This window comes from Agelaius tricolor, unplaced genomic scaffold, assembly GCF_023055355.1.
Source record: "Agelaius tricolor isolate 1412-34295 unplaced genomic scaffold, bAgeTri1.0.p SCAF_10, whole genome shotgun sequence".
Taxonomy (NCBI): Eukaryota; Metazoa; Chordata; class Aves; order Passeriformes; family Icteridae; genus Agelaius; species Agelaius tricolor.
Genome location: NW_027269270.1, coordinates 12986861 through 13014175, shown reverse-complemented (window position 1 = coordinate 13014175; position 27315 = coordinate 12986861). Strand labels below are relative to the sequence as shown.

Here is a 27315-nt window from a genome sequence, read left to right as displayed (position 1 = left end):
TTCCTGATGCAAAACTACTCAAACTAAATTTTCTAATTAAAGAAACGCAGAATATTTGGTCTGGTCTCATAACTGAATTTACTCTCAGCATGATGTTGAACCAGATGACATCTGAGACCCCTTTCAACCGAAATGATCCTGTGAGCATCTGTGTATGTGTGGTCCCTCATCCTTATCTGAGATAAACAATAGATTCTGAAGAGGAGAGGGGAAAAAATGGAAGTTTACAACAACAGATAAGTGCTCATTTCCCCATTTTGTTTCTAAACCAGTTCAGAAGAAAAGAATTTTATTTTTTATAAAGTCAGATTTTTCTGAAGCTTGCTTTGCAACCACAGTGATATTTTTTCCTTTACGGTACTATTGGAAGAAACAACACCTGGCTGTTTAATCCCAGGTGATACACAAGACACACTTGGTATTAAGCCAACTTGCAAAAGGGCAAGAGAACAGCTGAAATAACTGATCCACTGAAGAATTAGAACAGGAAATTACCTGCTTCTAGACTTTCTAAACATGAAGACATTGATTTTCCCTTAGTACAAATTTTAAGCTTCCAGAGAAGCCTGCACTTTGAGAATTTTCTGCACATATATATGCACACACAAAAAAACAAATTCAAGAAAAGCATACTGCATTGTATCTGCCTAAGATATTCCCCAAATATATTACCTAACATTAAATACTTTTTTTTTCCTTTGGACAGTGGCTACATATGTTTCTTGCTGCATTCATTTTAAACCAAATGAATGATTTTGTAAATGGCATTAGTGATAAATTTTCCAGAGAGGTAATTTAATACTTATCTTCTGCCACTAAATACTGTTGTTCATTGCCACAGGGGTACCTGGTGACAATACAAAAGTAAAACCACTTCATCTGGAATGATCTACTAAATTATTTAATGATGCATTGTTGTTACAATGGATTGTGACAAAATCGAAAAAAACCCCTGAAATAAATGCCCTTGTTGCCTGTTTCTTCTATTTCTAGGACATAGTGAGAGTTCAAAGTCTAAAAGCTTAAAACACAACAAAAAAACCCCTTTTTCTGACTTGTACCATTTATGGCATTGCCCTACATAGTATATCAAAATTATACATGCAGATTAAAACTTTTTGAGCATCCACTTTATAATAGATATGACAATCAATATATATTATTACATTTATCACACATGTTAAAATATTGATGTATTATTAGGGAAGACTTGGCTGGATTTTTTCTTAAATGGAAGATTTTTTTTACATTTCAACTTAAATACTAAGTGTTAATCAGTTAATCTAGAAGAAAAGAGTACCTCAACCATTTGGAGTGTCTGAAATCGGTGAGAAGAAATAGCAAAAATACCCACAAGTGTCTGCAGTCCCGTTTCAAACAAGGTACAAAGGGAAGAAGCAGTGATCAATGATTCCTCTGTGCACTCCAAATAACAATCCACAGCGCTAGCGCGAGGCAAGGCACTTCACAACCACACCATGCAGCCTGTGCACAACCTCCCAGCTTCAAACAGAGGCAGCAGCACAAGAACAAAAATCCATGAAAATAATACAGCTCATGCTGCCTCCAGAAAGTACCACTTGTGATCCCCAGGGGAGTGGGTAATGATCCCTCCCAAACCGGAGCCCTGCATGCAAGCTGGTCATGATTAGAATTCAAGAAGTGCAACATTAACAATTAATACACTTTAAATATGTCAGAAACTGGGGTGGATTACAGCACACTGGAAAAATAAAATAGTATCTCTCTGTTAGAAGATTAATGCTGCAGGGTAAACTGATCTTCGATCCCTACACAAAATTATCCTCTTCACTGCAGGGAGGGAGGGAGGGAGTAGAAAAAGAGGGAGAGAATTATTTGTTGAGGTATTTATTAGGAAATGACGCAGCATAGTTTGCCCAGTGGGGAGCACCAGTATTTAAGAACCAGACCTATAAAACAAAATAATAACAGAAGCTAACAGCTACCACAAATGCAAATAAAAATTTGCACTATGCTGTTTATGCTACAGGGGGATTTAACAAAGCAATTAATGGTGCTCTGGTAGACATAACTAGGTTTAACAACCTGTTAGTATTGTTCTCCTGTTTTAATTGCTTTAATAAAAAGTTAAATTTAAAAATGTCATTCCAAGAAAGTTGAAGACACCATCTTTTTTGCAATGAGTCTCGTTAAAACCACTCAAACTATTGAAGCGAGCAAGGATTAAGAGAATTCCGACAGAAATACTCTATACCTACTGAGATTGCAACAAGAACTTTAAAGGCATCTAGAAAATACAAGTGTAGCAACAGGACAGAACAGGGGCAGCACAGACATTGTATTTCCTACTGCTTTTTTCATATTTTCCCATCAAAAAACTTCCCCACTCAGGTGTTTTCTGTGTATTTGATAAATTCCAGTGACTTTGTCTTGCATAGTTACCCCTGAAACTGATGCAAACCAGTTTTCACTCTTTGCATCTACTTCGAATGCCTACAGTCCTTAGTGCCAAGAAATGATTTTTGTTTAAATATACTTTCATAAAATTCAGTTTTATAAGATCTATACCACATCCTGAGTTATCTTTGTGCCACTCAGTCATTCTGTGTACGGAAATCATTCCATTCTTCTCTACATTCTTGTTGCCCATCTCAATTCTACCAAAAAATCAACTAATTCAATTAAATATACTGAGGATATGGACAGGAACCATATAAAAGACCCTGGATAGATCAGTATTGAACTCTGAGCTGATGTTTTCAAGGAACCACTATTATAAACCCGAGCTCTCACTCCCAAGTCTTGATAGCCAATTCCTAGTACACTACTTTGTATGTCAAGTTTTGTGAATTTTTACTTCCATGTCCCTCACTTTAGTAATATCTAGATGTAACTTCACCAACACCACTATTTTCTGGCTTGTTGGTCTCATCAAGGTCTTTCACAAATTTTGTTGTCCTTCTTAGTCCTCACTACTTTGGAGAATTTTGCCAATAGCAAATTTCCTCAGCTCACTTACCTCCCCAGCAACTTTTTGTCATCCAAGAGTCTTCTTATGGCAATTTAGTTTTCTCAAAAAAATCTTTGCCAAGGGGTTTTGTAAAAAACCTTGTCAGTAATTCAGACTATGTAGATTTAAACATCCTTATTCACATGTTTGTTGACCCCTATAAACAGGCTTGTAAAGAAGGATTTATCTTTAGAAAGGAATTATGCTGGCAATTTACTAGCAGTTTACAGGATGAGGTATCCTATGATACTGTTTTTATTGAAGTTTGCCTCAATATTGAGGTATTCATTTACCTGGTAAAAAACCCCATTCTTCACAGAACGGATTTTAAAAACTTGCATCATATTTGCCACTTTTTAGTCCTCAGGTACAAAGCCAGTTTTAGATGAGCTGTTACACCTTATCATCAGCAACTCAAGAATTTCATCCTTGAATTCTCTTACCATTCTTAGTACCAGAAGCTCTCCCTGCTCTGCTGTGTATCATGGTACCACAGATTCTTCTGGTGCCTCCTGGGAAAGGAACCAGACTACAAAGAGACATGAAAGTAGGCACAGGAAGAAGTGGGAAAAAAAAGTGTTGGGAGTAGTTGCTTGGTGAAACCAAAGTTCTGGTGATTTTGAAAGATCTCTTTATATACAGCAGACTGTACAAACACTAGTTTATGAGTCTCAGAAATAAACTGCCATGATCCTGAGGGGAGGCGAGTAACAGGAGCATAACCTTAAACCTGAGTAAGGTTTAAAATTGTGATTGGCAATGAATGTCCTGTTACCTCTTATCATGATGTAACTCTTGTGTCAAATATAGAGTTAACTGTTAGACAAGCTTTTGTAAACATAATATTGACAGGGGGGATAAGAGATGTAACTCATATCACTTAACCAGCAGGTATAATAAGCTTCTGAAAAACACAGAGAGCGGCCTTCAGCTGGTTTACTCTGATAAATAAAAGTTTTAAACCATACGTGGAACAAATGGATAATATAATCCAGTATTTCCCTCCAGAAAAAAAACACTGGCATATACAAATTACCAGTGTAACATCTAAATTAAGTTCTGCAACTCCCTGTGTGTTTGAGCTCCAGTTGTTATGAAAGCCAAGTACACTGCCACTGTGGAGACTGATCATACACAGAACCTTATCATAAATTCTGCCAGATATACACAGCCCCCTACCATAACTGTACATATTACAATGATTGACAGAGTGACAGAAGTGAATACACATACTCAGCAAAGCACATACTTAAAATGCCCAGCATTAAAATCAGAAACATTAACATTGTGATGTAATGCTTGGCATGCTTGGCCAACACAAACCAGCAAAAATCTGTTCTCTCCACATTTGTGCTGCTTTTGTTCCAACAGGGAACATATTTCTCATTTGACTAATTCTAGGCATAATTTAGTGTTCAAGTCACTGCAATTCTGTCACACATTTCATTGTTTATTTTGCATCAGGAACACTCGTGCCAATTTTTCTGATGGAGCTGTACCCAGAAGGAGGTTGTAGCAAGGGAGTGTCACTATCTTTTCCCAGGTAACAAATGACAGGACAAGAGGAAATATCCTCAAGTTGTACAAAGGGAGGCTTAGACTGGATATTAGGAGAAAAGTATTACTGAAAGGGTTATCAAGCATTGCAACATTGCCCAGGGAAATGGTGGAGTCTCTATCCCTGGAGATATTAAGGAGACATGTACATGTGGCACTGAGGGATATGGCTCACTTGTGAATTTGGCAGTGCTGCCTTAATGGCTGAACACAATGATCTTCAGGGTCTTTTCCAACATAAATCACTCTGTGATGTGAACAACTTTCTTTTCTTGCAGGAAAGCCATCAATATTCCCTGTGCATCAGATCTCCTTGAGTAGCACACAGTGTCTCCAGAGATGTATTTCTGTAGTGTGGGCCTGCAGCTCTCTAAACACTACCTCCCTACACCTCTGCCCCTATGCTCTCTATGCTCTTCACAACATTTTGTGCTTCTTAAAAAACAGGCAGATGTAAATAGCCAGTAACCAAACCAGGGGTGACTCAGATTCTCAGCAGCTGATTTGGAGACTTGTGCAAACACTTCATTGAACAAAAAGAACAATTAACTTACAACATTATTGGGGTTTGTTTTTCTTTTTACTGCAGTCCTGTGGTCTAGCTGGGGGTTGCTTGAATCACGTTTTTTTTTTAAGGAGGCTCTCAATGTACTTACACATAGCACATTTGCACAGAGCATGAAATCTGGATCTCAGGGAAATCAAACCCAGCCATACTCAGGTTAGAGAAAGTCCATGATTTTACTTTTTCTTTTTAAACTGCTGAGTAGATGTCTCCCCAAGTGCAGTAAAACAAGCATCCACTAAGATAGACTACAGACCACAGGGACTAGCATCTCCCTTCCCTTACACATGATTCCTAGAATACAACAACAGCATTGTACTCTGAAGCAAACCTCTCTGAATGCGACCTCTCACTGTGTTTATCTGTCCCCTCAACTTGGCAGCAAGCTCCAACCTCCCTGAGGAAAACAGTGGCTGTGATAGCTGGGACATCCACACACTACCACGAGTCAGTGTAATCAGCAGGAAGCATCTTTAAAAAACCCAAAAGTCTTGCTGTAATTCACTTGTTAACATCAGATACTACAGCAATCCACAAAACGTTGCTGAAATAAGAGTACTGAAAATAAAAAAGGAAAGAGACACCTCTGGTGTTTACACTTCTAGTTCAATTCTAGTACGAGACAACTAAAAGGACACACAGAGCTGGAAACAACTTTTATATCTTAAAAGAAGTATTAGAAATACTAATAAATTCAGCTCCCTCATTCTCCTTTTAGATTAAGGCTCAGTTAATTTTGCTTTTGCAAATTCCACATTATTTCTGTTAACAGAGTTGCAGGGCTATATCCCTGGACTTCAGAGACCAGTTTTCCATCTCCACCTCATAAGCAGCTAAATTTCTTTCCCTGCATTTTTATATTCAGTCCTATGGTATAATGCAGAACCTCTGGGTGTGTTATCCTCTTGCATGTTCCCCCTTTAAAGTAAAGTTTGCATGGAAAAATGAAAAAGAGGCTGATTCCCTTTGTGTGCCTGTATTAACAATCACACAGAACACTGAAAGGGACTTCTGAAGTGATTTACAGATTTGGGTTAGCAAGAGGGAACCATTACAGCTGATTTTTTGAAAAATTTATGACATCATTTCATTCACTGAGAAGGTTCAGCCCTTTCTATTACAAAGTCCAATAATTTGTGGTCAATCAGAGCCTAAATTTTAGGAAAAAACCCAATCTCAACAGCTTGATTTAAAAATTTCTAAACAAGTTAATTTACATGACTGTGGAAGCAATACTTGCTTCCATAGTTATTATAAGCCCCTCAATCTAGTTGTGCTTCTCTGTTAAAGGTCACTCAAATACCTTCTGAATAGTGCAGGCACTCATGCACTGCAGTCATGCCAGCTCTTAACCTTCCCTTTGATAAACCAACCTCCTTAAGCTGCTCACAGTAAAAAGCTTGACCATTTGCTAGCCTTTCTCCAACACCTTTGCAGATTTTCAGTACTCCATTGAAGCCCAGTGAAAGTCAGAATCCATGCTCAAATACACTTTCTCTTTAGCCACCTAATTACATCCTTTCTGTTTTAACAAGAAATGCATTCATCATCTTTCCTCAGCATTGACTTGGGAAGCAAAGCCCTAAATCTTTACTGACATGCACATTTATCCTCCTGTGCTCACACATCCTTCTCTCTCTTAGGATGTTTTCTGACCCACTTGTAGAGGGCTAAAACAGCAGCACACTGGGAACCTTATGTTGAAGCTGTGACTGCTTTCAGTAAGGTTTGCACATAGGAATCTGCAAACCATTGTCAGACCAAGATCAGGAGGCTACTGATGAATCCCAGTCTTCTTTCTCCTAACCTAGTTCTGAAATCATGGGTTAGAGCAACATAAGCAAAAGGAAAAATTGAAACAAACCCAAAGATTTTCTAACCTTCTGCTTTTTGGACTCCTCTGTCTTTGTACTACTGTAGCCTAAATCAAGTAACTGATATAAAAAATCAAAATCAAAGATAAATAAACTCTCAACTCTTCCTACCTCTCTCCTTTCCATGTAATGTGATATGATTAAGCCCAGAGGTCAAAAGGTAACTGAGAAAACACTTTTGAACTATTTTTTACTATTATTTTTTTCAGTGCTGTGAATATTTCCTCTGCCCTTCCTTTCCTTCATGCTTGTATATTTATTGCATGTTAAAAAAATTCTGAGTTAGAAAATCATAATAAGGATAGTTTTAGTCTTAAATTTTCAGAATTTTCTCAAAATTAAATAACACTGCTATTGCTGTTTTACTAATCTTTGTGTAAAACATTACGAAAATGTAATATTTGATTCCTATAGAAGTGCTTGACCCAAAGAAAAAAAATTGATGAGCCACCACAAAAAAAATTTCTAAATCTCTGCTTCTTCTCAAGCAAGGATATAAATACAAGGCTTATTCTCAAGCAAGGATATAAATACATTAAAGGATTGAGTTTATTATGAGAACACCAAAAATAGATTTAACCTTTATGGTAAAAATTGTTGAATTTTCTGCTCCAGACAAGACATTTTTATGGGTGAAATAAAGAAACAGAAAGCTGTTGAGAATGTTTTAGGATAAAAGAGATTTCCCCACCAAACAAATGGAGAGTAAGTAAAAAAGGCAAGTATCTGTGGGTCAGTGCTTTTTGTTACATGAGACTGAACTAGCTTTATGTATTGGGCAGCTTCTTTTTTAATCCATCCAGATTACTGCTCCATCATTGTGCAATACTTTCTTTGTATCTGTAAAATGAACTGCTGGGACCATGGCTGACCAAACTTGAGAAAAAGAGTGAAGTCCAAATCCAATAGTTAAGCTCAAGGACTAAGACAGTTTTCTTTCCCTCTGTGGCTATGCTGCTCATAGGTTTAACTGTACATGAGTGATTTCATCTGAGTCTTATATCACTCATTTGTAAAATGGGGATAAAAATATTTGCAACCCTATAAAAAAAGCTGAAATGGCTAAATAACATGTTAAAATCCTCTGATAGGTGTTATATAACTGCTATTTATTATTAAAGCTGCTGTTTTTCAGAGCACTCAGCTGTGTTCAGCTAAACAAAAAAAGTTACTGTCTTGCCTTCAGATCCAGGAAAAAATAAAAATATATTGTAGTTTGAGACTTGCTGAAAAGCAAAACAATAACATACTCTGAGAGGAAAAGTATTCTTGTTATAATACCTGTTACTAACTGGCAGTAAAATAATATAAATAGGCAAATAACATGAAAAAGTACCTGCCAGCAAAATCCTTCCAAAAGATTCAAGCCTAAGAATTGAATCTGTACAAGAATTTTCTGTACTCAAAAAAGGAACTTAGATAGCACATGGGGCAAACAAGATTCCTGATTTTTCCTTTCATCTTTGAGATGGTCCTTAGCTGTGACCCTTTTCTACTTAAAAGTCTACTCTAAGTTTTGATGAGTTTTCCTGCTCCCAGGCTGCTCCAGAACACCAAAACACAAAAAATGAATAATATTGCATTAGGTACACTTGAATTTCCACTACAGTTCTGAACTATGTTGAGAGGTTAAGGACAAAGTCAAAGCTTTTGATTAATTCTGTGAACAGGAGAGAATAAAGACATAAGAAATCTAGTCTTCTGAAATGAATTAATATAATTACATTTCACACACTGAAAAAAAACTAATAAGAGATAATTTTGTATATATAGAGACTTGAATATGAATGTATAAAATGGTTAAATATACATGAGAAGCAAATCAGAACCAAGAATTGCCTAACTCTTTTCACAGCTGTCTTCTGCTTTTCACCATATATATGAAATAAGGCCTTTTTCCCTTAAAAATTAATAATGGAATTTCTGTTTTGGGTTTTTTATCAACAACATACACAACATAAACAAACTTTAAAATGCTTTTGATTAAAAAAGCACTGTATTTAGATATGAATCTTTAAAGGATTCCTCTAATTAAGCCTGCTCCGAAACTTAACGCAGTATCAAAATCTGTTGGTTTGGGTTTTTTCTTGAAGTTTGGTGGGGAGTTTTTTTCTTTAAATTTAAGTAAATGAGAAAAAAAGCAGGTAGAAACCTGTCTTGTCTAACAAATACACAGGCAAGAAATGAGATGCTCTTTCCCTAGTGGAAACCTGGGGAAGAGCAGCTGAAGCTCATGGTGAAAATGGACAGACTGAATATAGAGAAGACTGGTCTGACAGGCACAGCTACTGAAATCAGCCTTATTCTGTTACTTGAAATGAGCTGGTCAGTGCTCCAAGCCTGGGTGTTGCTAGTTTCCAGGCATGCAAAGGAAAGCAAAGTTTCACAGTGCAGCTTTAAACTGCCATTACCTTCAGATTGTCGTGAAATTGACTCTATTTAGATTAAAAGACTACAAGTACACCCACATTCTGAAGGAATGAGTATGACAAGAATTACATTTCAGCTGCATTTTTATAATATATTAACTAATAATTATTGCAGCAATTCTCAGTTTTGCACGGAACAATGTGACAAAGGTCCCAGGTACAGCAGGAAAACTCACCATGTTCAGCCAGGATACTGCAAAAGCAGCCACTTCATCAGACATATGGAGAATTACTTTTCTATAAAGCTGCTCTAGAATTTTGCTTAGAACTTGTAGAACTCAAGTTTGTAATTAGGAACTAGCAAAATCTTTGTAAGCAGAGTGGTAAAACACATATAATAATAATAACAATAATTCTGTGACTGCTGGCTTTGAAGGGAGATGTTTTAATAACAGTCTATTTGCAAAACATCCTTCAGTTACCTAATGCCTAAAATATCTATGATTAACAACACTCTCCCTTTAAAAAACTTTCTTGCATCAGGAACATACAACTAACTTGAGAAGAAAGCAATTCAATGCAGATAAAGGCTTCTGAGCTTCCTGTGTTGACTAGTAAAAGAAATAAATATTGCAGAAATGTAACAAAGTAACTCCAAGCTTTCTGTTAAGAAAGACATAAAACACATAGCCAAGGACCAGATTTTATGGAGAACTCAGCAAATTATAGGATTTGTACACAGAAACTGTACTTCTTTAAAGAATTAGGATGACCTAATTACTTTTACATGCACTAATGGATGCAATGCATCAATTTAGAAACCATTTTTCAAAATCCACCTGGTGGATGCCAGACTCCTGCAAAGGGGTAGGGAAAGGCTGCACCTGGTGACTTCTGTTCTTCACCAGTGCCTGTCAGTGCACTTCCTCCTTGGAGACAGGGTTCCCTATCTGGCTGCTGATCTGGAAACTGAGAGAAGGAAGCTCATCCATCCAATTCCTCTTTGAAAAAATGCAAAAGCAATAGGAAAATCTATAAAATAAATAATTTTTGAAGAGATTCTCCCTTAAAGCCTGACTGTATTCCTTTAATAAACACTTTGCCCCCCCTTGTAATTATATGTATGATATTCTAGAAGAAGAGACAGAAAAGTGCTTATTTAGGCTTACCAATTTTACAGAGCTGCTCTTTGCAAGATTCCTGACAGGAACTAGGGAACCTGTACCTTTCTGTTAAAATACCAGAAACTGAAAAATCTGTCAAATTCAACTGACAACTGATGGTGAAATTCAATTCTGACAACCTCCCTGGTTTTGGCAGCTTTTCCCCCCCATATCTAACTCAGTGTATCTTACCAGGTGTTTTCTTCAAGCTCACAGGTTTTTTAAAGTTTCAAGAAAAGACTCAGGTATTTTGTGGGAAAGATATACCACCTTCAATAAACATTTTTCAGGGCTTTCACAGGCTGAGAAGATTTTTTCCAAAAACTCCTACCACAGCTGAAAGAGTTCTCTGCTGCTTTGCCTCAAAGCTCTAGAAAGACAAAGAGGGATTCCTGGCTTGGTAAAAAATGCCGAAGAACACAAAGAAAAGGGACTACAAAACATTGAGAAAATGATCACATGGAGAGTAAAGGGCCTCTGTAGCTAGGTACTTGGGCAAGAGATAGCAAAAACTAGTCACAGAACAGAGGTCTGTGCTGACAGAATCTGGGCTTGATTATGTGGTCCCTGAACTTCAGCTTTCCTCACCTGTATCTCAGAAAATACCTATTACTTTTTTTATTTCCTTAATAAATGGCAATAGGACAACTCTTCATGTTGTGAATTGGATGATTCTGGCTATGAATTGAAAAATGTAAACTTTTATATCCGTAACAACTAGAAGTGAAATAGGAACATTTTTAAGTTTTCAAAAGAGGAATAGAAGTAAGACCTGAAGTCCTTGTCTGCCTGCATTATTATAAAGGATATAAGAGGTTTGTAAGAAAAACATTGTCGTGTCTTAATTAAAAAAACCCTAACCAACAAAAATCCTCAAGAAAAATATCCAGCTACCCTGCAAAACACTACTCCTAAATCAATTGCTTAAATTTCCTTTCTGTGTGGGTAATGAACGTCAAGTATGGCTCTTAAAAAATTTTACCTCCTCTCTGGAGTCAGATAGAGAGGATCAGAAAAGGTCACTTCCCTTCAGCACTCCAAAAAAATAGAAAAGGGGAATTCAGAGCACAGGGACAGAGTGCTTGGATAAAAAGGATGGTAGATAACGGGTTGGCAACATCCAGTTGGCTGCATTTGTAATCTGCTCCTGCCATATACAATCCTGTGCTGCAAAGCGTACTTTGGCACTGCAGCAGGGTGTTAAGTGGCTGAATTCAGACCCTGCTAAGGAAAGAGAAAGCTCCCAAGCCACAGTGTCCTGCCAGAAAGGCAGAAGAGGCACTTGGCACAGAGGGGCGAGTGAAGCTGGTGATACGGGTGCCCTGTGCTCTTATCTGCTGAACTCAGCTTCTGCCTTGGTGATTACTGTGCCCTTCAAATGAGAAAAGATAGGCAGCAAATAAAAATGTGAGTAATAATTGAAAATGCAGAAGAGGAAAGAGAAAATTAGTTCCTCCCTGTAGTTGTCTTGGGGGTAGGCCAGGGATACTTAGTCCAGGCAGGGCTAATGTTGGAGAAGAGTCAGAAATTTCTGACTGAGTTACTAGTCAGCTCCTCTTCCCTTCCTGTAGCACATTCCAGCTGGCTCACCTTCACTGGCAGATGTAAAATATCTCTGGTCCACTTTGCAAGGGGACTGAGAGAACTCTAATATAAAGAATCAGCATAAAGCTACTTGAAGAGAAATAAGACACTGAAGCAATAACTAGGCCACATTAACCCATGTGTCCTCTAAAACATGAAGGGTATGAACTAGCATTTAGAAACCAATCATGGGCTAGTTAGATGCAAAATGTTTCACTAATGTGAAAGCTACAAGAGATGCTCTAATCTTTGATTACCCCTGAGGCCATAACAAACTCAGAAAGAAGCATATGAATTGCTGATTATTTTCTATGATGATAGAATCTGAGAAGCTGCTGATAATGTATTTGTGCAGATTGACAGGTCCCTGGCTGTACTACTTCAACTAAATGTGAACCATGTAGTACTGCTCTCATTTCAGGACAAGGCAGAATATACTGGAGTTTTGTGATTTCTCTTTTGGGGAGTACACAACCTTTATATCAGGGAGATGGAGACAGTGATCATGAAGTGATCAGTGATCTTGACATTGCAAGATAAATCCTGGCTTTCAGCCACTTGTACCATGATGTGATCACAAAGTATCCTTTCATCATTCAGTACACCTGGATGACAGGAGATAAAGATGGAAGATGGATGACAGGAGATAAAGAATCAGGGGGTTTAGAGAAAGAATGCATGGTAGAAACCAGCAAGTGTAAAATTAAAGATCATCTTATAATAAACACGCAACAGGGAATTAAAATTAACTTTGATTTCCATTGACTATATACTTGACATACATATTTTGAATGTAATCAATATGCAAGTTTTTAACCTCTTAAGGCATCTTTAGAGTCATTTTAGTATGCTGAAAAAGAACTCTGCTTAAACAATACCTTCTGGTCCACATCCATCTCAAACTAGAAGTTTGAGAAGTTTTGGAAGTTCCTATAATGATGGTTCTTAATTTCTTATAAACAAGAACATGTTCAGTAATAATATCTGATAATTTGATTCAAGCTCTGCATTTCAGATGAGGTATTGAAATGGGGTATTCCATTTGGAACCTGATGCCAGGACAAATGTGATGTCACCTTGGGATCCACTGCTGCAGCATTTCTGACAGAGGGTTTGTCCTTCCATGCAGCAACTCAGGCTCAGACTCTGACAGTCTGATCATGCCTCTGCTGTTCTGACAAAACTACTTGCTGCTGATATGAAAAGAGCAGGTAAGACAGCACCTATTCTGCAATCCTCTTTGCTTGGAATCCTTCATCCTGCCCTTACAAGATCCCCTTCTGGCTGATCTGTTGAAACAGAAAAGTTTTATACAGAGGAATAAAGATAGGTATCCAGTGAGTTAGTGCAATCATTCCCCAAATAATTTTTCCTATGTAATAAGTCCTAATGAACAAAGACAAATTTAATTGGGGCATGAATTGGCAATTTCTATATATACATCTGCAGCATATTTAGAACTATTGATTTAAAGAGAAGCAAAGGGGAGACAGCTTAAGCTAAATCACACAGTTCCATCAAGAAAATAAGATATGACTGGAGTAGGCTTTTCTTTTACAAAATCAGGGTCTGCTCACTGCTTCAGCTGAAAGTACCCCTTGTGGAGAGAAGCTAGGGATCAAAACACTTCCATAAACAAAATGGGAACACTAACGTTTTATCTAGAGAATCACAGATGTTTTCAGAACTGAAAACTGTCAAAGTTAACTAAATAAGAAAGGGTTTACCCCAGATTTTAAATATGTTTCCATAAATAAGAGAAGTTCTTTTGGGAAAAAAACTGTAGGGACTGTTTCTTTGAAGATGTTTATAGTTAATACATTTTACCTTGTTTTTCTGCCTTGGTAGTTACTGTATTAAGTTCCCATGCAAAAACTTCCCTTTTTTAAGGCCACTGATTTTAAGTTAGAAACCACCTCCTGGCAAGGTTTAGAAAAGTGTTTCTGTCTCTGACAGCCATTGAAAATGCAGGTGGATCCAAAGAAGTTTTGTCTCAGACCAATTCTTTCTGCCACCTTCAATGAACTAGTGCAAGCACAATTAGCACCCCAGAAGGGTCCCCTCAGCCCCTTGGAAGGCAAAGAGATGAAGGGAAGCACACTGGAGGTTTCCCTGTCTGCTGTCCTTGACAAGTCCTCCTATGAATGAAGCGCATAGATTTCCTAATTGATCCATAAAGGAAATGATGGCTTTTTTGGCTCTTCTAAAATTCACTTCCTGCATAAGATAAAAGATTGTGGCTCTTTGAGTGATGCATATGTTATGGATCAACTGGATTTTGCTTCTTGAACTCAAAATCATCTTCTGGAAAAATTGTTTTAAACACTTTTATATACTATTGCCACCACTTTGGAATGAAAACGGAAAAAAAAAAGACTACATATACAAAAACCTAGAAATCTACATTTGCAAAGGTTGTGCTAAGTTAGAAATAAAGGAAGTACATGACAGCTGGCATTCAATGAGCCTGTCAGTAGATAACCATGAATGATTTAGTTTTCCAATGAGTTTTGAAGGCCATTGTGAAAGACTCTTAAGGGAAATCAGTTCTTGCAAGATAAATGGCAAAGTCTACATTTTAGAAATAGAGAAGTACTGAACCACTGTTACTTAAAATATAGAGTTTAAATATGCAATGTCTGTGGTGTATAGCAGCATAATTTTATATAATTATCAAAACTCCAAGGGAGGAAGTAGACACCAAGTTGGCAATGTTTACCAATCACCCCAGGTCTAATTTCTAATCAAACCTACAGAAGTTTGGAAAGAAATGACAGTTGGGAATGATAAACCTGTCAGGAATTAGGCAAATGAAAGGTAATCCAGATAAATATAAACTAGGCAAAACCAGTGTAAATATAAAAATTAATCTGTCTCTAGAGGCTACTGCAACTCTGATATTCAGTAATACCACCAGAAAGCAAATAATGGTTGTTTAACTCTAAAACTACATCTCTGAAGAAAAGTTTCTCTGAGTCATAATGAACTGTTCTGTGAAAAAGCTCACCTAGAAAACCTGTGCATGTGGAAAGCAAACAAATCAGTAACAAACAAAATTCCTGAGAGTATTAGGAAGTGGCTGGAAAATTAATATCAATTGCATCATGTCTAGATAGGGTAGTGACACACTGCTTCTTTAGTAATATGGTATTGAGTTTTGAGCCTGCTCTTTTAACATACCTAGTTTTTTTCTAATCTTTTAAATCTTTGTGCAAATGCACATCCCCACATCACCCTGATAAAGGCACACTTTTCACATACATGTTCTGCAATGAATTAGCAATGTTTGCTGCTGTTCATATGCTGGGCTGCTGGCACGTGGGAGAAGCTGGTTCACCTGTCACCCCACACCTGCCCCACATCCCCATGGGCTGCAGCACCAGGCCTGGCAGCAGGGTGGATTTGCACAGCACGAGGAGAAATAATGCTGCTGCTATTCCAATTTCAGACAGACAGTTAGTTTGTGGAAGGAAACACTTGGCAGTGGTTCAGCTGGTGACTGTGTGGTGGTGGTGGTGACACTGCTCCCCTTTCTGCCCCCAGCAGCCACGGTGACAAGCGCAGTGTGCAGCAGTGCAGGTGACGGTCACCTACAGACACACCGTACCTGCTGACTGGGCAGGAATGACTCAACAGTTTCCCTCCTCTTGTCATTAGCTTAAACATTTAAGCTAAAATGTGATGGCAAACAAGCATTTTGATAACACTCATTGCCTTTTTATGAGCTGATAAAGAAGTGACAAGTAAAGAAGGAAGTATTTTTTAATTGCTTCTCTGATGAACTTGAAGAACCACAGAAGTATTATTTTGGCAATATTTTTTGTTTGTTTGTTTAAAAAAAAACCAAGATGTTTTACCATAAAGTTAAAATAACAAGTTCACATTTTTCATATTGGCTGGCTGTGCAGTTTTAAACTTTAATGTTGAAATTATGCAGAATTAACAATATCCTCCAGCTGCTTTCCTGGTTGTATTAGACTTAGCTTGATTCACAGCAGTGTAGGATTTAGGTCTTACCTGTCACACCTATCCGTCCATTAGCTTTTATTTTTTCCTTTTTTACAGCATATAGAAATACACATGTCCAGAGAAACGCTCCAAATAATTTTATCATTTCTCAAATGTTTAGCATAGCATAGGGTTGTTTTTTTCCATATGCAAACACCACCTCAAGAGACCAAGTTAAAAATCAATCAGCCCCATTCACAGTGAGAAGGCTGAACACCACTCCAAGCCTTTCATACAGTGGGAAAAGCCACCACTGTGGCACAGAATAAAAGGGCTCCCTAGAACTGTGTAAGCAATGCACTGCTTTAAGGCAGCTTCAGGACTGGATATTAGAACCAGAGTGGAAAGCATACACTGAAACTAAATGTGGAAACACCTTTACTTACTGTGTTAAAATTTGGGAAGAATCCAACAGCAGAACTGCTGTCCACAGGGAAGGACATAAAGGGTTTGATATCCAGGGAAGGCTGCATCATCAAGGTAGGTGTGCGCACAAGGGTGGGAAGTGTAGTAGTGCCTGCCAAGAGCAAACAAAACCAGGAATTCATGGTATTCTCCTTTCTGCAACACACACAGTATAGCTGACACAACTGCCAAGAAAAAAATTACACAGGGGCTGATGAAAAGGCTCTGTAGGAGTTAATATCATTAAAAGGAACCTATTTACACACAGTACAGACGAGGCAGAGCACTTCCCTATGGCCATGGATACTCAGAAGCTGAAGAGAAGACATATGGTATATAAATCACACTGGCAGGTAGAATAAATCCTTTCTGCAGCTACAAAATTCTACTTGTGCCAAAAAGGCCAGGATGGGTGCCCATGAAAATCAGCTGCTTTTGCAATTCATGGTTGCCTACTAGATCAGCCAGCACAGACAATACATATATGCTGAAATCCAGAGGTTTGTTTCCAAATAGTGATCTGCATGTTATTTTTTCCCCTCTTCTGACTAACTATCAGGTGCTACACAAACAACATTTCATTGAACATGTAAAAATTTGCCTTTTTTACAGTGCAAGGCAAATATTAGAAAACAGCCAACAATTAAATAATCAGCTAGCATACAGATGAACACAATTCTTTACAATGCATTGCTAACTATTTCATAAATTGGAGCTCTCCAAACTAAAGTTTTCTAGAAATCTACATGCTGAATTTTTTTTCTGTATACACTTAAGAATCATTGCCCAACAAAATCCCAAAGGAATGGTCAGGCACAGATGTCCAAATATTCATTTTAAACTAGCTATCCACCCTATTCACACAAGAAGTGTGCCTAGCACAGAGCTCCCAGCTATGCCTGTGGGAGTATATTTTTCCCCTGAAACCATACAAAATAGATTTCAAATAAAATTTCCCTCATTGAAATACAAAATGGAAAAAAAAAAAACAAACAAAAAAAAAAAAACAGAACCAAAACCACAAACCAGAAAAACCCTCAGTGTCTCCTTCCTGGATTGAATAAATAATTCAACAGCGACAGGAGCAGGCAGTGGAACATAAGTGTCCCACACCTCTAAAGGAGGGTGAGTCACTCTGTCTCTCCTACCTCTGTCACAATTTCTCCATAATTACCTCCTCCTCCCACTCATCAGTGGCCAGCAGCTGGGAGCATAACAGGCCTCCAAGGAGCTTCCCTTGTCTCAAGCACAGCTTACACAATACCTGAGCTTTTTCTCAGAGAAGGCATCTGAGCTTTTCTAGCCCAGCCACGAAGGGGATGGGCAGGAGGTAAGGGGAGGGGGACTGAGAGTGAGCTAGAAGGAGGGGGTTAGAGAAGTAAACAAGCAATTTTCCTTCTCTCCTCCCATAAAACCAAATCATTTGTGTCCACTTGCAAAATGCCAGGCAATCCGTATGTGCTGCGTGAGCACCAGTCTTCCATTAAGGGATCTCCCTTTCTGCCTGTTAAGGACACACAAAACTGAAGGCAAAGGAGAGATTTTCCTCCTTTTCACTGTCCTCTCTCCACAGTCACAATTTCAAGTCCATCTTATAGTATCCAAGAGGAAAGCTAAGTTCAGAAGCCAGATGGGGCTTCATGGATTTTTTGGATGAACAAACACTTATAATTAGCCCTGAGCTCCATTTCTGTTGATGCTGGAGAGACAGTCATTTTGATCTCAGCTGCAGCATAGTAAACATTATATTATGGTCTAGCACATGAATAGCAGGCTGTAATCTATTCTCTGTTTCTTCTATAGGAAAAGAATCATGATTGCACAAAGATGGGTCAACGACAGCCATGCAAAGAGAATGTTTCATACCCAACAGAGCTGCACTACTTGAAAGGAAAAATATGCTTGAGAAACTGTCCCAGAATATTTTCTCCCTTCTTCTATCCCAATACTTTCATAAATGTCAAGTTTGTTCCTGCATAAGCCCGTGAGACTAATTGACAGTTGTGCCTAATTAACTGTACGTCAAAGCTTATTCAAGTGGAGTCACAAACGTCAAAAAGCTAAAGGCTAACATGCCTATAGTTTCTTATTCATATCCATAATGGAAAAGATGAATCAATAGGAAAGCAGTGTGTCAGAGAATTTATCCAAAGAAACTATCTTCAACTGCAAAAATTATGATTATTTCTACTAGCTGGTTCTGAAACAGTAGATTTACATAATTTGGATTTCAGAGTTGCATTCAGACAGGAACTATGTTGTATTCAATTACCTAAAGGGCCATCATCAATCTAACTTCTGCAAGTTTCTCTTTGAAGTTCATAAGCAATTAAAGATCTGTGAAGTTAAAGAAGACCTATCCTCTTTTTACATAAATGTACTTCAATGAAGCTATGGTTACATATTCTAACCCAATTTTACAGAAAAAAACCCCAACAGAATAGACTTAGATTGTGACTGACATTTGAAATCAAAGTTAATTTTCTGATACTGTCCTTATTCAATGTATAGAAAGCATGTGGCATAAAATCTTTAAGGCATCCTACTGAAAAAAATGCAACCGTCTTTGTACTCCTTGGTTGAGCACAGAATCTTTCATGTGAAAAAGACATCTGAAATCTCTCTCTAGTTTTGCAGTCCATGTTTTTTCTGCTGCCTGAGTAATTTATAACCAGGAGACTAAATTACGTCTGGAGCACACACAGAAAATAAAATATATACACCTACCAGACTAATTAGTGAAGGCATTATTCATAAAAAATGTGTTTGTTTTGTTTGCCAATTTACTACTTCAACAATTGCGAGTCAAATATCAATAACCCTGCTGGACTGAAGTTTGGCTTTTAGACTCACCTCTGAAAGCCTCTGAAGGAATTATCTTGTCAAGGTGGCCTAAATTACAAGTAGAAGCACTTCATGGAAAAATCATCAAATCAAATGCAATGGGCAGTTTTGCCCTGGCATTTCTCCCAATGGTCAAATAGATTCTCACCACCACTCCACCAAATCTTTATCCAGACCTGAACTAAGCAGGAATATTGGCACAAAAAATGTGTTGCTGACAAGCTTCATTATCATTATCTTTCATTAACTTAACAGATGTTTATAATTTCAGTAGCATTTTAATGGTAAAGAGAACTTACCATGTCAAGAACAGATTGTTTTAAACTACCTGTAAATCTTTACAAGAAAGAGCAGTTATATTTATTCCAAAGGCATTTGCTTATTTCAGCTTCATACTTGTTAAACAGTGTTTTATAAATTCAATTTTGACTCCCACAGCAGGAGTTATCTAAGTACTGGGAACGCACGCTGTGGACAGACTTTGCAACAGGCACTGATCCTCACTGGTCCCTTTTACTCTTGTCAAAGAGGAGGAAAAGAGGTTTTCAGATGACCCAAAATGTCTCATTTTTTAAAAAGTTTTTCTTCTTCCTACACACATTTATCTGACCAAACAAGTCCCTGTGTAACAGGTGCTGCTCCTCTTTGGCCATGTACACATGGCTTTGCATACACTGCAATGCAGTGTGTACATGGCCAAAGCTTGCTTCATTAGCCCTGGGGACACTGATGTTTCTACAGAAGTTAGGAAAGGCTGTAATCTTTACCCAAATTTAATCTGCCTCTAACAAGGTGCAATGGATTAAGCAGTGCAAGTGATATTTTTGGGGGGCAATTAGAAGGTCATGTGTCTGTCACTCCTGTGGCAAGACTTGTCCCCAGAGCCAATGAAGCAAGCTTTAGCCTGTTCAAGGGGACAGGCAACACAGGGGCTTGAAGAATCTCTACCAACATCCCCACTTTTCCAGCTTCACAGTAAAAAACCAGAATTCCAGACTAGCAAGACTGCAGTTTTGGCAGAGGGAATCACAGTTAACCTTGGCCACGGTAAACAGTCACTGGTCCTCTTCTTTAAGTAAAAGTGGCACCAAGAAAATCACCAATTCTGTGATTTTCTCACCAAATGCTTTTCTTTGTCACTGAAAAACACAAAAAAGTGTAATGCCTGCTCATTAATTCCTCAGATTTGGGTCATTATTAGACCCCTATACAAAAACCCTCCAATTCAATCACAGAACATGCTCATAATAAAACACATTCATGAATCATTTCAGCTTACTTAAATAAATGAATCATGTTTCAGACTTGAAAGCATTCTCTTCCAACATCTTCATTAAAGGCAGCTATAGAGAAATCTAAAGCCATACTCAAGTCTCTCCTGTTTTCCTTTTACCTAAAGATGGTACTATAATATTTTAATCCTCCTATCAAAGGAAGCAATCCACACTCAGAGCAAGAGAATAGAAGCATAAACACTCTCAGGACTGAATAAAAGTATTTGAGTGACAAATTTCTATGCATTGGGCAATCTACATCCACCTTAACCTCTACATTTAGTATATCAAAATCATATATATCGACAAATAATGATGTCTACTGGGGAGAGGGGGGGTTCAGAGGGACAAGATTGAGGCAAAACAATAGGAAACTGGAATTTCAGTATTTTAGAGACAAATATGTTAGAAAATTAATTTTAAAAAATCTTATTCTTCTTGCAGTTGAAAGTTGAAAAATCTTATTCTTCTTGCAGCCTTTCTAATAGTTTTCAATAACAATTGGAATCCCCAAAGGTTTTTTATGGAAGATACCAGAACAGATGGAGTAGGAAGTGAAGTCCAATCATTAGAAGTGGAACAGATTATCTTGCATTTTCCCTAAATAACTGCATCACAATTCCCTGCCCGTAACACCAGGAAGAGCTCTGTCCTTCCTGTACTTGCAGGACGTGTGACTCACGCTGCTGCACCCTCCCTCATGCAGTTTTCCCTCCTGTGGCTCAGGACCTGCACACCTGCACGGGAAGCAGCAGAGCTTACAGCAGTTTTGCTTCACTGTTTATTTCACACATTTCTTCTCAGCATTTTCATTCCCAAGCCAAAGAACGCCACAAGCACTGCACTGCTATCAAAGCAAGTTTGTTAGCACTGGCTCCTTGTCAAGTCTAAGCAATTAAATAAATTACAAAACATCCTTTACTATATTTAGAAGAAACATGCTGGCTGGAGCACAATTGCAATTTGTTATTATCTGTAGATACTATGGAAATATTTGCCATTAGTTTCTTAAAAGAGATCATTCTCTAGACTTCTAAAGCAACCCAGACTGTTTGTTTGACTGAAAAATAGAGTGCCATGTCAAGGCTTAACATGATCAAGCTCAGAAAGCTGGGTTTTTTCTAATAAACCAGTATCAACTATTAATAAATGCAATGCTCTGGCCTACATTAAGATCAGCTGAATTTTTGCAGTCTAACCCTATTTCTTTTTCTCAGAATCCTCTGGATGGGTCAAGCTTCTCCCCCTGGTCTCCACAGACTGAGTGAGCAGCATTACCCCCTCCTCTGTTCTTATCTGCTTCTAGAAGACATTTCTATGGACTTGTTTTCACTTTGAAGTTTTCCAAGTATAAAAGAAAAAACAGCTGCATCTTTTTCAGCTCTCTGTTCTCCTGCCATCTGGACTAATGGAGATCTTTCTGAAATCGTTAGCATCCTTTTACTTGTTTTGTTTAAACCAGCACCCACCCTTGCCTTTTGTACTGTCCCAGCCCAAATGCAATGAAAGAAGGTGTTTGCTGTGCTGCTGTCACCCTTGATTGAAAACACATCAGGTAACAACTATTGAAGGCACACTATTGTCCAGAGCATGGTGCAACTCCTGTAACAGTCTCCACTGTTTTCCTCAGTGCATGTGCTTTGGTGCTGAGCACCAAGCCTGTGATGGTCCCAGGAATAAGCACTGCACTCTCTTCCCTTCTGGTTCAGGGAACAGAAGTTTTCTTACAAACTGAAGCTTCCCTGATAAAGAACAGGAGCAAAAGAGCCCAACACATATTACCTTGAAAGTTTCATAATTTGGAGAAAAGGCCTTAATTTCAGTTAGTTTTTTAGCATCTGTTATCCCTTCAACTCTCATATAACCCAATTGTTCTCAAAATCCAACTCCTGCCCATGAGCAGAAGCACAGGCTTTCTTTCAGGAGGTACTGTGCCCATGAGCAGGAGCACAGGCTTTCTTTCAGGAGGTACTGAGCTGCTACCCACAAAAACCAAACCTGTCTGTCACCAGGAATGCTGCTGAGGGAATCCTTTGTTGTTTGTTGGACAAACAGTTCTATGTTTGCAGCTGGCTTCTTGCTCCTTATTCCCCTTCAATATGCCAACCCCCCAGCTCAGTAGTGCTGTGCACAAAGGTAAGAGGGGTCTAGATCGATACATCCTCACCGATGTGTCTCATCCCTTAACCACCCACATTAGACAACTTCCAATGCTCTTGAACGTCATCACAGCTCCGAGAATTTCATGCCTCATTTGCTTTTCCTGCTTAATACACAATCTCCTATACAAAATACAGTTATCCAAGTTGCTTCTTGTTTTCTAAGTTTTTCTATTGATATTGCCCTGTAAATATCCTTCATATAAAAGATTGCTGCAAGAACTAATTTACGTTATTCGAAGAGGCATCTTGAAAATATTGGCAACAGAAACCCAGGTCTCCATGAAATGAAATCTATTTTCCTTCCAATTACAATTCTCAAATAACCAGAAATTTCAAAAGAAGTTCACTCCACCCCTTTTCTACCCAAACCATCACAACACCAGTCACAATCTTCCCCTTGCCATCATTTCCATAGCTAGGCATATGCTTTTAAAACCACCATCTTTCTACTTAGAAATAAAAAAAAAAATTATACAGGGAAGAAAGGAAGATTTAGAAACCTTTATGATATTGTCCATATAGTCTACACATGTTCCACATTGAACTGAATTGCTCTGCCACATATAGGCCATGCAGCACACAAGCACCTGTCCAAAGGAGATCAAACACATACAAGTTTTTTCTAGCTGTTGCCCCTAACTAAAGCAACAAGAACATCTTCATCAGATTTCCTGGAGGATTTCAATTCCTCCTAATCAGATGACATACTACATCTACTTGTTTTCAGAGCCCACCCTCTTGAACATCTTCAGCAAGGGGCAAGCCAGAGCTCAAGCTTTACAAGTTACCAGTGCATCCTGTAGCACCACACCTGGAAACAAACAGTGCAGAGAGCTCACTCCACAGATGAGAGCAGGAGCTAGGCTTAGCACTTCTCTCACCTAACAATACAAAGAAAGGCACTTGAACCTGCCTGTGGAAAGAGCACAAGAGTTCTGTAGGTCATTCACCAAAGGAAGGCAAGTACTACAAATTTACCAGTGCCTTACAATATTCAGAAGCTTCATATGCTTTTGCTGTGACCCCACAATCATGAATGATTTTAGCAAGCCAAAAGGTATAATAAAATACAAACCATGTAGTCCTGTAAAGGCTTCCCAGTATTAATCAGTGCCATGGTGCTTACTTAAGTCACTAAGGGTATAATCCACCACCTCTGCAGCACTTCAACATATACATATACACATATAAACAAACAGCTTAAGACTCAGAGGTAAATAATAATTTCATTTCAACATGGTGCTTTTGTGACTTTGGGTGCTGTGAAATAGTGAGCAGCTATCAAGCCTGAACAAACCTGGGCTGTTGTAATTGTGTGTTTAGCTTTGATGATCTGTGAGAAAAGCACACTGTATGCCTGAAATGTGCCCCTTGATTCTTGGGGCTGTCCTGTGCAGGAGCTGGAGCTGGACTTTGAAGATCCCTGTGGGTCTCTTCCTACTCAGAATAATCTGTGATTATGTGAGTATTTGCAACTTGACCCTGGAAGAAGGGCAGCCTGCTTTCGACATGAAAATATAACCTAAAAGACTAATAAACTGAATTTCACTGGCTTTTTCCCTGCTATTCTTAGAATTAAACTTAAAAGGGTTACTAGCTAGCTGTCTGCTACAGAGCTGCATTTAAAATAACTTCTGGAGGAAGAAAGAAACAAAAAAATGAAAAGAAATGGTGTCTGAAATTTTTGAAGAGTTCATAAAAGGGGACCTCGGAGCACAGGGTTACAGCCAGCATGGGGTCACGGCATTCAGAAGATCAAAGTCCACAAATCCTGTCTCTCTTGAATTAAGGTGCACTGCTTTACTTATTCTCAAAGTCAGCATTGATGAATAAGTAAGAACTTGAAAATTTATAAAACTAAAATAGATGCTGTCTACCCTCTATTTATAAAGACAGTAGAAGAAAGACAGTAGATTTCAAATTAACAGATCTGCTAGCCCAGACTGCTGCATTTGTGATGTTATTGAACATTAATGAAACACCAGTACCTGACTAAAAATGTTATTTTGACTTGGGGTGCAGCAGTGCTCCAGCCCTGCCAAGGCTGGGTCATAAAGACTTTTGATGCAAAGAATGTATGACATGAACTTTGGCAACTCCACCCTCAGCTTACCTTCAGAAAGGGAGAAGGAAAAAAAAATGAAAAAGAAGCAGGTAACAGAATGTTTCTGTTAAGTTAAATTGAGATTGGACCAAATAAGAATTTTTTTATTCGACATTTGAACTGAACAGTTGAACATTGATATTTGAACTGAACAGTGCCTCAAATGATATAAGCCTTTCAAAAAATGGCTTCTTTTTTCTTCTAGTTTCCCAGAGACTAATTAATATCACTTTAATATGATTCATTTCACAAACTAAATGTAATTAATCAAACAGTATGCTAAAAATAACGACAAATAAAGAGAAGTTGAAAGCATTTTTTGAAAATGTGCTGTGCAGCCTGCCTCTCCTTTCCATGATGACACCAGGACAGGCTGGGCAGCCTCACTGCTCCTCTTCTCCTCACACTCCCCTTGAGGCAGCACAGGGAATCAGACCAGTTGTAAACAAACACAAACCAACAAAAGAGAAACTTGCCTTCAAGCAGCCCAGTCAGCTGAAGTCATCTTTGGGAAACAGAGAGTACCAAGTTGGTGGCAGCAAAAAAGAAAAATTTTGTGAGCACTGATGTATCTTATTGTCATCCAGACTCATCTGAACTAGCCCTCATCTTCCCTGCAGCATAACAGTCAAATTTCATGCCTGCCACTTTGTGTTTCTGGCTATTTCTCTCAGGATGGTGTCTGTTTAAGCTGCCAACACGGCAGTGTTAACTCAAGTTCACCTTATGAACTCAGCAATCCAGTCCTGCATTCCAGAGTAGGGATTCCTGCTCATGTGTTGCATTGGTTATTACTCAGCTCCTGATTTCCTTTATATACTTTGGCATAATTCATTTTGCCTTTTCTTCAAAAGAAAGATAACCTATTAGTTCTTAAAGTTAGTCTGTTTTTTCTTCTCTTTTAAAATTACTGTGACCCCATCAGCTTTCTCACTGTTCTGGAACCTCTTTTACAAGTACCACAGATCTATATTTTCATCCATGGTGTATTTTCATCTTTGTGGTGTGTCTGTCAGAGCCAGTGCTTTGAAGATTCTGGTTCATTGATACACTCTGACATGTTCTTGCAGGCTTTTTTTGTTTATATTGGCTACTGTCACATGAACATAACTGATCTTTCTGACAAAAAGTAATTACAAACTGGCTCCATGCAACCCAAACTTTTGGTTTTATCTGACTCTCACGATAACAATCCAAATTTTAATTTGGTATTCTGTAAGTATTGTAAGTGCACTTAGAGATTTCTTTATGTTTGATGCTTCTTTCAGTCTCATTTTATTTTCTAATGTTTTTCCTACAGATTCATGTTGTTCTTCACCATTCTTAGCAATTTAAACCCTTTTCCATTTCCTACCCCCACATACAGCTCTCTTGCTTGAGTCTGTAAGAAATTTTTTTTGTTTAGCCAAATTAGTCTTGCCACATTTCCTGACTTGCCTCTGCCACGAGACGGTTTGCAGCTGCATTCTTTTTAGGGTTTCTTTAGAAGAACTTTCAAACCCTTACAGTATGCTTGATAAAAATAAATGTCCTGATAAGGATATCTTACAGAAAAAAACTCAATCCTCTTTTCAGAACTGCTTTCACTACTGGTTGTTTGGTGTGTTATCATGTTGCAACATTTTGCTGCATAATTAAAAAACCAGGCAAAATGGCTATTCTGTCAGTTTTTCTTCTACTAAAAAGCAGCTCCTCCTCAGTTCTAATAAATAATGCTTTTCCCTATCTTAAAAATAACTGTAAGATTTCACTCTAATTTTAAAAGCAATAATCAATACTTCATATACAGTATCCTTAATGTGAGTTTAAAGATGAACCTAAGCATCAGAAAGATTCTAGCTTACCTCCTGGAACAGGTACTGTATTTCCCTTTCACTTCTAAATCCCTGGTTATATACTGCAGTAAATAATGGAGCCTGTAATTCTGAGTAGTGAGGAAGAAACAATGAGCCCTTCATTTTTTTTTTGTCCCTGTTCTGATGCCTGATTTAAGAATGTGCTTAAATTCCCAATCACTGGACTTTAAATTCACATTCAAACATTCTTACTAATTCTCAAGAGTACCACACATCTCTAACCTCACTTCATACTTTGTGACTGGCAAGACTGAAGAGAGGATTTTCTGACTGAAAGGCAGTGCACACTTAACAGAAAGCATATGGTTTGAAATATGACTTTGTATTTCTAAAATGTTCAAAACTTAACAATGAGAGTTGAAACTATATAATTCAAAGAAAGGGTGTTTTGGTTTTGTGACATGGAAAGAAAAGGCAAAAAGCACAAAGGAGGAAAAATACTGCTGTTGCAAAGGTGTGGCTTCCACCCCCAGTGATGTTTCTAGTAGCTATAATACCACTCCCAGCAAAAGGGAAAGCAAAAACACTGAAATGCTACCCAGATTCTTGGAGAAAGAA

The 27315-nt window shown here is 38.1% G+C and overlaps 1 protein-coding gene across 7 annotated transcripts in view; it reads right to left on the bottom strand.

Annotated features, from left to right (window-relative positions):
• The window catches only part of ZNF385B (zinc finger protein 385B), a 149461-nt gene that overhangs the window by 36279 nt on the left and 85867 nt on the right, over nucleotides 1–27315 (bottom strand). For 5 of the 7 annotated variants that reach the window (XM_071434817.1, XM_071434816.1, XM_071434815.1 and 2 more), the window contains one exon: nucleotides 16499–16629. The exons of the other annotated variants lie outside the window; for them this stretch is intronic. In XM_071434817.1, coding sequence (XP_071290918.1) covers nucleotides 16499–16629 — 131 coding nt within the window. The remainder of the gene's footprint in view (nucleotides 1–16498; nucleotides 16630–27315) is intronic. 7 annotated transcript variants of the gene reach the window in all.